The following is a 13,083-nucleotide window of genomic DNA, read 5'->3' as shown; positions in this document are numbered from 1 at the left end:
TGCATAAATTAATCACAATTAATTACCAACAAAATTTAGATCGTGCATTATATTAAGTTTAGCTAATCATTATATTATTTTACAATGGGTAGCATTCTAACATTAAAAATGCTGACGTAGCATTTTGATGCAAGTATGTATATCTCTCTTTTCTCAACTTATTTTTAATAAAACATAATTAGCCATAAGTGTGATATTAACATTAATATCTTTGTTAATATATATTCTCTATTATGCATGTATGTATCCTATTATTATCAAATTGATATTGATATCTATCAATAATTAATTTCATGCTACTAAAATGTATATATAGTGTGTTTTTTTTGTGGTTCATGAGTCTAGATTTAAGAATTAAAGCATTTTGTTTTATTTTTTAATTTATTATTCATTTTTTTTCAAAGATAAATGTTATTTTATTAATATAAAATAAAAGTGTTTCCATAAGGAAGTACAAAAGAATTGGATATTCCCATTTATCACCAACTGTGACTGAAAGACTAAGAAGTTAAAGAAGAGTAAAGTAAAAGTAAAAAAAATTAGCAGCATCTATCAGGTATGGCTCACGAGTTCACGCACTAAATTGCTGGCTTCTTTCACTAACTAGTTTATAGAATAAAAATGCATTTTTCGTTTTTTATCAAAATTTATCCTTTTAAGGTACTAACTAGTTATAATTTTTTATGATATTTTTTATGTTGTCATTCTATTATTCTTTTGATAACTTAATGGTTGTTCTTACTCAAACTTATTCTTTTCATTTAATGTTACAACCCGATTGTGCTTTACCGCAATCGTTTACAATGCACCACATCTATCAAATACCCCTCGAATGTATTCATTGATTCGGATTCTAATTACATGGTTGTAAGAGTTTAACGAATGGACATTGAACTCAATTTTACTGAAGGATGGTTGGATCTACATATATATTATGAAAAACCTAATAAAAATGGGTAAAGTTAGTTTTCTTAGGAGGAGCTCGATTTTTTATTTAGCAATGGCTTCCAATCATTCCCTCCATACTTTCTACGTCTACCAGAAAATCTTTAAAATGTAGCATATAATGAGATTGAGTTTTCTCAATTTAGGTTCAATTTTTAAATAATTGTGTTAGACTTGGAGATTCAATTTCAAAGATTGGTACTACATTTGATTTTCTTCTTTTAAACTTTTTGTAATAAAAAATATTTTTATAACATATTGTGGGTTTTTTTTTTTTGAAACTACCAGCCTTCTGGTGCATCAATGCAATGCTATTGATAGGAACAAAGGTCAATTTTATTTCTCGTTGTGGCTATTCTATACCTTGCCATGGTACATAGAAAGCAGATGATGAAGCATATTTAACAAGAGGATGGTTTGAATTTGTACAGATTCTAAATATTCAATTTAATGACATTATTTCAGTTGGTTGTTGTTACGAGAACAACTCTAATCTATATGTGTCTAATGTTTAGAATAGCTTAAATATTATTTAAATAGTTTAGTTCTAATACACTACAAGAAAATCGCCAGATACTGTTAGATTTACCAAAAAAATTCGCCGGTAATCTGTTTACCGTCAGATTTATTATCAGAATAAATATGATAGTATAAACCTCGCTGGTAATTGTTTACCGACAGATTTTCTTATTCGTCGCTAATTACTGTCAGGAATTTTTTTTCGATAACTTTTACCGTCAGATTTATCTCCCGGTAAATGTGATGGCAATATATTATTTACTAATAACTATATTAATAATTACCGATGGTAAATCCGCCGGTAAACTTAAATTTTAATTTTTTTTATAAATTCACTCATCATCATCCTCCTCCTACATCAAAAGAGAACGAAATCATACATAACTAATGTAACACACTAATATTCAAATCCTTATGCTCGAGTCATAAGTCAATGATAATAAGGTGGTACGACTCTCAAGGTGGATTTTTATTACATAAATATAAGTAAAATTGAAAAGAGTATTAATCGAGAAGCCTGAAAAGAGTAAAAATAAAATCGCAAAGACGTATCACTCACGCATCGGCAACTAAAAGATAAAGCGTGAAGCCGAAAGCGATATAAGGATAAAGGTATGAAGGAGAGAAAGAGAAAGACAGTATATAGATATAACATAAGTAAAAAGCCACTAGTCACGACCCGCGAAGTTTAGGCCGGCTAGGGTACAGTATAACAATAGTTGACAACAGAAACTCCTAATCTCTCCCAAAAGAAACATAAGAGCCTCTATAGGCAAGTTCAAAAGAGTTCAATACATAATATAAGCCTTTCAAAGTAAAGGTGGAGAGATTCTAAGCAAAATATAAAGTAGGGAATATAAAGATCTTCACCATCTCTCAGATGAACCACAGCTCACTTCTGAGCACTTGGACCTGCATCTGAAAAACAAGAGATATATACGGAATGAGAACCCCTGACCCATGGGTTCCCATTACGGTAAAAGTGTCAAATAAATACAATGCATTGTAATAAAAACTCACTAAGCATCCTAAACTTCCATTCACCAAACATTCACCCTATGTTCTCGCTAATCCATAAATAGGCAACTGTCATAAGGGAATGCTAAATCTAATTCATCTTCCTCATGCTTCCCAACTTTCTAACTCTCCAACAAATCAGAATCAGAATCATAAGCCAAACCATCACCAGTTATTTTGTCTCAGTAATTCTATAGCGTTACCTCATATCCTCACCTGGAGCAAGTGAAATTACATCACTGCGTCTACCTAGGGAGCTCAAATTATCTCATTATCAACCTGGAGCAAGTGAAATCACTTCATTGCATCAACCCAGGGAACTCAAATTATCTCATTCATCAATAATCATCATTTTAAGTTAATCATATCATTATTCCATCTCAACAAGAACAGCCCTCAGCGTCAACCAAAATCATCAATATTGGTGGAATGATGTACCTAACGAAAGTGTGAACAACTGGGATAAGGTTGTTAACAAATTTCTGAACAGGTTCTCTCCTTCGCAGAGATTGGCTAAGTTAGCAACAGATGTTCAGACTCTAGTCAGGATAGAAGTTCTAGTCAGGGAGACTTTAGCCGCACTCTCTGTTGAGAGTTGTAGTGCTCTTAGTGTTATGAGTGGTGACCACCCTCAAGGAGACACTCACACCTACAACCAGTGGACACCTGAGCTGGTTAATACTTACCCCTTTGAGTTATTTGAGGCGGTGCATCCCTGTAGGGCCTTCACGAAAAGCCTGATACTTTCTAGGAAGGAGACCTTAAAAGAAGGTGAGACAGTAGTCTTTACTAAAGAGGCCAAACCTCAGGAGTTTGCTACTGAGGGACTTAAGGACCAGAAGGATCCTGAGAATGCCATTGAGCACGCCCCTATAGAAGAGAAGGAACCTCAAGTTTATTCTTCTCTGGGTGTGCAAGAGGAACCTGTGGTTACCGCAGAGCTCGCCCTTGCAGAGGTGAAAGAGTCTCAAGAGCCACTTTTCATTGGCATGCAGAGAGATCTTGAAGATGAGCAACTGACTCAGCTCTTAGTAGCCCCCAAGAAGCTGCCACTCAATATCTCTTTTGTAGAGGTATTAGAGAAGAAAAACCCTTGATTGAAATCAACTCAATCCCTCCTAAGACCAAACGTAAGTTTGGTGTTGGATTTACACCATCCACCAAGGAGGAAGGCCCCAAAAGGAAGATGCCTAGGGGTTGGCAAAACAACAATATCCATCAGAATAAGATCTTGACCCAGCAGGTCAACATGATCTCCCAGCATCTGACTGGAATGCAAACTGCAGCTGGCAGTGCTCAGGAAGCTTCTTCTGACAAAGAAGCTTATGATCCTGAACAACCTACCATGGAGAAGGTTAATTACATGGGAGAACCCTATGGAAACACCTACAATCTTTCATGGAGGAACCATCCTAATCTTTCATAAAAAGATCAACAGAAACCTCAGCAAGGTTTCAACAACAGTCAAGGTGGAAGGAACCAAAATAGGTTCAATAACAGACCATCATTCCCATCTTCTCAAGGGAATATGAAAACCTCTAAGCAAGGTCCTCCATTAGAAACTTGGAGGTGCAAGCTGGTCAACTGAACAAGAAGATCCCTGAGATTCCTTCTAAAACTCTTCCCAATAATACCGAGGGAAATTCTAGAGAAGAGTGCAAGACCATAACCATGGAGGAAGAGGCTGAATATGGAGAGGATGGGGTGGCGTTGAACGCCAGTGAAGGACATATCACTGGGCGTTCAACGCCCAATCTGGCAGCAAGCGTAGCGCTGAACACCATTGAAAAACCCCTCACTGGGAGTTCAACGCCCATCCTGGCAGCAGAGCTGGCATTGAACGCCAGCCAGGGAGCACTGGCTGGGCGTTCAATGCCCAAACACACAGGCTTTCTAGCGTTGAACACCAGTGAGGAACCCCTCACTGGGCATTCAACGCCCAACCAGGCAGGCTTTCTGGCGTTGAACGCCAGTGAGGAACCCCTCACTGGGCATTCAACGCCTAACCATGCAGCCATTTTGGCGTTGAACACCAGTGAGGAGCCCCTCACTGGGCGTTCAACGCCCACACACTTAGGGAAGCTGGCATTGAACGCCAGCAAGGACATCCCTATTGGGCGTTCAACACTCAAAATGCTAGAGGGACTGGCGTTTAACGCCAGTCATGGTGGATAGCATGGGCGTTCAACGCGCAAAGAGCTCACAGAGCTGGCGTTAAACGCCAGTAAAAGCACATCCTTTGAGTGCTTAATTTCCACTCAAGAACCCTTTATCTCAGAACCAAAGGAAACTATAAAGACCATTGAGGTTCTTTTGCACGCACTTCTGTAGTGTATGAGTTTTGATGACTACTCATCCTCGGATAAGGATGAAGAGACTAGGAAAGAGTAAGTAGCTCAGTACCTAGGAGCTCTTATGAAGCTGAATGCCAAGTTATTTGGTACAAGGCCATGGGAGGAAGAACCTCCACTACTTACCAAAGAACTCTATGCTTTGGTTCAGCAAAGGCTACCTTTGAAGCTTCCAGATCCTGGATGCTTTTTTATTCTTTGCACCATAGGCACCATGACCTTTGAAAAGGCTCTGTATGACCTAGGGTCAAGTATAAACCTCATGCCACTCTCTATAATGGAGAAGCTGGGAATCCTTGAGGTACAAGCTGCAAACATCTCATTAGAGATAGCAAACAAGACAATGAAGAAGCCATATGGCTTAGTAGAAGATGTCTTGGTGAAAGTTGAAAACCACTACATCTCTGCAAACTTCATAGTCTTAGACATAGGAGAGGATGAGCAATTAGGGGAGGATCACATCTTATTCAAGATGCCTCATCCAAATTCTCCCTCTAAAAGAGAGATAACTGTGCAACATCTAGTGTTCCAAACCTCTCTTTCTATGTAGAGCTTTACTGAGCCCCCAAACATCAATTCTATTTTTGGCATTAGGCAGCCATTAACAAGCTCTAAGCAAAAAGGTACTAAAAAGAAAGTACCTAAGGCTGGAGGGACAAGAAAGTCCCAACTGAAGGCCTCTCACCTGGCATGAGAGTTGTCTTTACTAAGAAACCAGTCTTACCACATACAGTGAGTCGTATCCTGTCATTAGAGCATGTGGAGCTCATTCATGAGAGGACAGGAAGAAAGTTCACTGTAAGGGGCAAAAATCTGAGCCCATACTCACCTCCGTAAGGAGCTAACCGTCAAGTTAATGACATTAAAGAAGCGCTTGTTAGGAGGCAACCCAACCTTAATTAATTATTTATTTCCTTTTATTTTGTTTTGTTTATCTTTTAGAGTCATGATCATATGCAGCATTCAGAACAGAGACAGAATTTCACAGCAGTGAAAATAGAACACTCAGGATGGAGTGTTAAAGTTGAACGCCAGCCAGGGAGCAGCCCCTGGGTGTTCAAACACCAGTGCAGAGAAGTAGGGAATCTGGATTCCCTAGCCTCTCAGGACCTGTGGGTCCCATAGCATCTTTCACCTACCCCCACTTACTTTCACACTTCTTCATACACACTTTCCTATAAACTCTATCCCAATCACATCCATACCACTTCCCCAAAACTATCATAACTCCCACCAACCCCCACCCACTTTAAAATCAAATTTCCCACCCAAACCCATCCTATGGACGAACCATACCACTCCCCTTCCCTATAAATACCCCTCTTCATAACCCTTCATACACACACCTCTCATACACTCATAAACCCCACAAGGCCGAGCCCTCTCTCTCCCTCTTTCTTCCTCTATTTTCTTCTTCTTCTACTCTATTCTTTTCTTTTCTTTTTGCTCGAGGACGAGCAAAGTTTTAAGTTTGGTGTTGAAAAAGCATAGCTTTTTTCTTTTCATTACCATTCATGGCACCCAAGGTTGGAGACTCCTCGAGAAAGAGGAAAGGAAAGGCAATAGCCACTGTAAACCCTGTTAAATTAGTAAGTAATTAGCCAATAAATTAATTTTTAATAAAGAAGATTAGAAATGCGAATATATTAAATTAGGAGAGCTCATCGAAACGAGAATTTTGACACTAATTTCGAAGAAATCGATCCAAGATTGGACCGAACGGGCCGAACCGGTTGAATCGGGCCCAAACTAGACCCGTGGGCACAACCGTTTCAGCATTTAAATGAGCCTAAAGCTCATTTCCTTCAAATAAACACAACAAAAGCAGCAACGCAGCAGGGGAGAAGAAAAAGAAAAATTCTCCAAAACCCTTACGGTAATTCAAAACGCCGTAACTCCTCCGTCCGAGCTCTGATCGCTGCACTGTTTGTAGCCACGTGACCACCGCGTCGAGCTCTACATTTCTACTAGAACAATTTTATAGGTAAATCATTTTTCTGTTCTCAGCCACTTCTTCCCCCAATTTTTGAAAACTGAGTGAAGGTATTGAATTTCTTTGTTCTTTGATGTTTTAGGACCCAATTAGCTTGAGAAAAACGTTCACTCTTGCTTATGTAAATTTTGGGTAAGGTGAGGAAACCATAATTCTATTTTAATTTCACTGAATTTGAGCTTTGAGTATTAAATTGGATATATATGTGTTATGAATGTGTATTTGGTTGTGAATAAATAATTGGAGCTTGAAATTGTGGATGTTAGAATTTTGGTGAAGTCGGGGCATTAGTATTTTGGTCAAGCTTTGAGGCTATGTTTGTGTTGAGTGAATTGCTTTGGTCGCTACGAGGGAATCGGCCAAGGTATGGTTTAGGTTTCTTGCATTTAATATATAATGTTCTGTGAAAACTTAGGCTAGATGACCATAGGATATGTTGGAATGTATGTGTGTGTTGTTGTTTAGCATCTTGTTATAAATGGATTGGTATGGAGCTGTGGATTAGTTGACGGTTTGACAAATTGTAATTGTTGAATTGAGAATATCATTATGTATCTTGTGACCTATGGTTTTAGTTGCAGGATTGGGTATATGTGTATGTAACTATTGTTGGGTTAAAGTATGACCTTTATGCTGTTATAGCATTGAGAATGGAGGACACTTTGTGTAATAAGTGTAGGTTGTTGTGTTGATTTCATGGGTTTTGGTTGAATGAAGAGGAGGTTTTGAAAGTTGATAAAATCTTGGTTTTGGGCCAAACTTCGGAGAAGTATAACTTGGCTTCCAGACCCTCAATTTGCTTCCAACTTGTTTTAAAATAAAAATTGAGTTTATAAAGTTTATGCCGTTTGAAGAACGGGTGAAAAATATTTTAAATCGAAGAAGTTATGGGTGTTGGAAGATTGGAACTCAAAACTGGTTTTTGTTAAAAATCTATAGCTTTGCTACTGAATCTGTTTGTTTTAAAGAACGTACGCCCACGCGTACACGTGACCCACGCGTACGCATGGCATGGAATATTGACGATGCGTACACGACTGGTCCCATGCGCACGCGTGACATGAAGTTTCCACCCACGCGTACGCATGACAAAGGGACGCGTGCGCGAGCTGCAGTTTCACACTCCCACGCGCACGCGTGAGCTACGCGTATGCGTGGCCCCTGTTCCAGCAAACATGATTTTTGAAGTTTTAAAACTTATTTCAAACTTCTAAACCTCTATTTTCATCCCTTTAGTCATAAATAGTAGTATTAAACCTGATAATCATATGAAGTTAAGAGATGGGGATAACTTGAAGGTGAAGTAAAGCTGAAAAGTGATGAATTGATTATGAAATGTTATGGATGATCGTATATGATAATTGGCTGGATATTCAAATGAATGATTATGTATGATACTTGGCTTGAATGATTAAATGATCTGAGATACGAGATTCCCTGGATAAAATACCGTGGCTTGCCACCACGTGTACCAGGTTGAAAACTCGATACTTTGTTGACCCTATGACATAAGGGTGACCGGGCACTTATAAATTCCCGGAAATGTTAATCTCCATTGAGTAATATTGATTATTTGAGAAAAAGCTATGCATAGACTCTTGGGGATGCACGTCGAGGGACAGTCTAAGGTTTTCGGACTTGTCGGGTTGGCTGGATAATCGACAGATGAGCCTCATCAGTCATAAGACAGGCATGCATCATATGCATACTACTTGAATTACTTGTTTGTGCATTAACTGGGTGTACCTAAGTGTACTTGCCATGTTAAATGTATATTTGTTACCTGCAGTATTTGTAACCTTCGTGTGCTTGCTTTTATCTGTTTATTTGTCTGTGAAATGCTAACGGAGATGGAGGTATGGAGGAATGGCAGTATGGGCTTAGATTTTAAGGTTAAGTTAAGTTAGGCTTAGATACTCTTAGAAAACCACCTTTTATGGCTTCTGTTTAATACTTTAAGCTCTATAATCTGAGTGTCGATGTTCTAGGATTGCCTCTGGCATTCCCAAGACGTTATATCTTATGTGCGTGACACATTTACCATACTGAGAACCTCTGGTTCTCACCCCATACTATGTTGTTATTTTTCAGATGTAGGTCGAGAGGCATCTTGTTAGGCGTCTGAACTCCTGAAGCTTAGTGGTTACTGGGTTATTTTGTTGTACAATGATGTATATATATGTACTTAGCTTTCACTCCGCGTAACTTGTTCTTTTTGATCCTCTTAGAGGTTTATGGAGAGACATGCTTTTGTTTTGAATATTCTCCGGCCAGCCTTGACTTCGCGGGCTGAGTTAGGAGCTTGTTATTTTGTATCTTTGGCTCTCTATTTCTACTTTTATTATCTTATGTTTGATAGTTATAGTTTTCTTCACAAGCAAGTTATACCGTTTCCGGAGCGTTGAGCTTTTTGTTTCGCGATTTTGTTTTGCCCATTTTTTTCAAGGCTCCTAGTTTATTATATTCTTTCTGCTATTATATATATGTATTTTAATTTTAGATGTCGTAGAACCTCACCACCTCTGTTTTACATCCTAGGTGTAAAGCTCTGTGTGGTAGGATGTTATATTATGGTATCAGAGCAGTTCATTCCTATAAAGCCTGAGAGACGGACTGACTATGCTTCTATGCATACTCTGTGTGTGACTATGTGCTACCTAGGATATCCGGCTAGTACGTGTAGCATACATGTTCATGAGCATGCATTTGGGACTTTAATGCATTAAACTTGAGATATTGAAACTGATCACCTTAATATCAATTGTTTGGTGTGAATAGGGACCAAATGTCATCTTGCGGATCCGAGCGAGGTGCCCAGAGGGAAAATCTTAGGACCAAACTGATGCAAGGACATCGAGATAGAAGCTCGGGTGCTGGTACAAGCAATGTAGGTCAATACTACAAGTCTATGACCCTTACTGATTTCCTCAACAGTGGTCCACCTTAGTTTAATGGAAATGCCCATGCGTTAGAGGCTGATCGGTGGTTTCAAGACATGGAGAGGTTTTTGTACACTCAGCACGTTCCTAAAATACAGTTAGTGAAAATAGTGACCTACATGTTAGAGGGAGATGCTCAAAAATGGTGGCAGGAGTTATGTCGTACCTTGCAGATAAAGTTAACAGATATCCCTTGGAAAAGATTCAAGATGGAATTTTACGGAAAATATTTCTTGCATGCACTTCGCACTGCAAAGGAGTTGGAGTTAATGCAGCTGAAGCAAAAGAATATGTTTGTTGTTGATTATACCCGTGAATTCGACAACTTATGCCGTCTCTCAAAAGTTTGTCAGGGAAATCCAGCTGACTATAAGGAGTGGAAGTGTGCTCAGTATGAGAAAGGACTTAGGAGAGACATCTTTAACTACGTGTATCCGCAAAGGTTAATGAATTTTACTGAATTGGTTAAGAAGAGTCAATTCACAGAAAATTACTCCATGAAGTGGGTGATGCTACAAGAAGGCTATGGAAAGACTGCTCCAGACGAGCCGCATAGGGCCGGGCTAAGTGAATGCTACAAGTGTAGGAAGGCGGGGCATATGGCTTGAGACTGTCTACACAGGAAACGCCGGGATGCAGCCGAATCCGATTCTCAGACCCGAGGTAACCATAAATTAGCAGTTAAATTTCGAACTTCCTTGCATATCATTAATATGTGATATTCATTTGTAATATATAACGTGCGTTGATGATTATAAAGCCCAAGTCGATGACTGGTCGAAGGCTATTAATTGTTAAGACGGAGTAATGTTTAGTTAACTTAGAAGGGTGGATCGGTTTGGAGTGATGTTAGGTTTAAAATAGATAAGGATTAAAGATGAAGATATTCCAAAAACTGCTTTCAGGACACGTTATGGTCATTATGAGTATACGGTGATGTCTTTTGGGTTAACCAATGCTCTGGCAGTATTCATGAATTATATGGACAAGATTTTCCGGCCGTACTTGGACAAATTTGTTATTGTGTTCATTGATGATATTCTTGTTTACTCTAAGATTGAGGAGGAGCATGCTAATCACTTGCGAACAGTGCTGCAAATTCTGAGAAATAGGATGTTATATGCTAAGTTGTCTAAATGCGAGTTTTGGAAGAGTGAGGTGAAGTTTCTCGGCCACATAGTGAGCAAGCAGGGAATAGCCATGGATCCTGCTAAGGTACAAGCAGTGATGAAATGGGAGCGACCAACTTCAGTGACAGAGATCGGGAGTTTCCTAGGTTTGGCGGGGATATTATCGAAGATTCATTTAAGGGATTTTCACAGCTCGCCTTTCCTTTGACTAAGCCGACTAGGAAGGATACGCCTTTTGTCTAGACTCCGGAGTGCGAAGAGATTTTTCAAGTATTGAAGCAAAACTTGACTACTACACCCGTGTTGGTATTGCCTGAGCCAAGTAAACCGTTTGAAGTATATTGTGATGCATCATTAAAGGGTTTGGGGTGCGTTCTGATGTAGCACCGGAATGTTGTAGCATACGCCTCACAGAAATTAAGGCCACATGAGATGAACTATCCAACTCACAATTTAGAATTTGCTGCTGTTATGTTTGCTCTGAAAATCTGGAGGCATTATCTCTAAGGTGACAAGTTTCACATTTTCTCAGACCATAAGAGTTTAAAGTATCTTTTTGAGCAGAAAGAGTTAAATATGTATCAGAGGTGGATGGAGCTTCTAAAGGACTATAATTTTGAATTGAATTACCATTCTGGAAAAGTGAATGTTGTGGCAGATGCCTTAAGTTGGAAGTCTTTATATGCAGCTTGGATGATGTTGCGGGAAAAAGAGTTACTAAAGGCATTTCAAGGTTTGAACCTGGGAGTTAGGGAAGAATCTGGAATTCTATGTTTGAGTCAGTTACAAATTTCAAGTGATTTTAAATCAGAACTTCTAAAGGCTCATCAAGATGGTGAAGCATTATGTAAGGTATTGCCAGCAATTGAACAGGGAAGACAGTGGAGAGTGTCAGAAGGTCAGGATGGTTTGTGGAGGTTCAAGAACCGGATTATTGTGCCAGATGTCAGAGACCTGCGACAGAGTATCTTAAAGAAAGCTCATAAGAGCGGGTTTTCCATTCACCCAGGAAGCACCAAAATGTACCAAGATCTAAAAGCGATGTTCTAGTGGCCAAGAATGAAGAATGATGTGGCATTGCATGTATCTAAATATTTAACGTGTCAGAAGATTAAGATTGAGCATCAGAAACCATCAGGAACCCTTCATCCTTTAGAGATTCCACAATGGAAATTGGAGAGTATCGCAATGGATTTTATGATAGGTTTGCCTAGAACCCGGTCTGGTTGTGATGCTATTTGGGTAGTTGTGGATCGACTGACAAAATCAGCTCACTTTCTCCTAATTCGAATAAGTTGCACAATAGAATAATTGGCTCGGATGTACATCGAAGAGATTGTCAGATTGTACGGCGTGCCTTCTACCATTATATTTGATAAAGACCCTCGTTTCACATCAAGATTCTAGGGAGTCTTTTAGCGTGCATATGAGACTCAGTTAAGTTTAAATATTGCATATCACCCTCAGACAGATGGTCAATCAAAGAGAACTATCCAGACCTTGGAGGATATGCTAAGGGCCTGTATCTTAGACCAGCCGGTGATCTGGGATCGGTATATGCCACTAGTGGAGTTTGCTTATAATAATAGCTACCATGTGAGAATTGGAATAGCTCTGTATGAAGCTCTGTATGGAAAAAAATGTTAATCCCCGCTATGTTGATATGAAACTGGAGAAAGAAGCTTATTAGGACTTGCGATGATAGCTGAAACTACTGAGCAGATAAAGAAGATTCGTAGCCGAATGCTTATAGCCCAAAGACGTCAGAAGAACTATGCTTATCAAAGGCAAAAGCCTTTGGAATTTGAAGAAGGAGAGCATGTCTTTCTGAAAGTTACACCAACTACTGGAGTGAGAAGAGCCATTAAGACTAAGAAACTGAATCTCCGTTATATTGGACCGTTTGAGATCCTGAAAAGAATTGGACCGGTGGCTTATAGGATTGCTTTACCGCCATATTTTTCGAACTTGCATGACGTATTTCATGTATCACAGCATCGAAGATATACTCCTGACGCAAGTCATGTTCTGGAACCGGAACCGATTCAAGTGAGAGAAGATCTAACACTTCCAGTAATTTCGGTGAGAATTGATGACACTAGCAATAAACGATTACGGAAAAGAAATATCATTGGTAAAAGTAGCTTGGAGTTGAGGTGGTATTGATGAACATACTTGGGAACTCGAAT

At 39.2% G+C, this 13,083-nt stretch overlaps 1 protein-coding gene across 1 annotated transcript; it reads left to right on the top strand.

Moving 5' to 3' along the window:
- Positions 1 to 9,820: 9,820 nt before the first annotated feature.
- LOC148581832 (uncharacterized) lies at positions 9,821 to 10,372 on the top strand. The gene has a single exon (XM_088493985.1). The coding sequence runs from the start codon at positions 9,821 to 9,823 to the stop codon at positions 10,370 to 10,372; it is 552 nt and encodes a 183-aa protein (XP_088350111.1).
- Positions 10,373 to 13,083: the final 2,711 nt, after the last annotated feature.

This window comes from Arachis ipaensis, chromosome B10 (assembly GCF_059453495.1).
Source record: "Arachis ipaensis isolate K30076 ecotype BB chromosome B10, ASM5945349v1, whole genome shotgun sequence".
Taxonomy (NCBI): Eukaryota; Viridiplantae; Streptophyta; class Magnoliopsida; order Fabales; family Fabaceae; genus Arachis; species Arachis ipaensis.
Note: the sequence above shows the minus strand (reverse complement) of the source record. Positions and strands in the feature narration are given on the sequence as shown.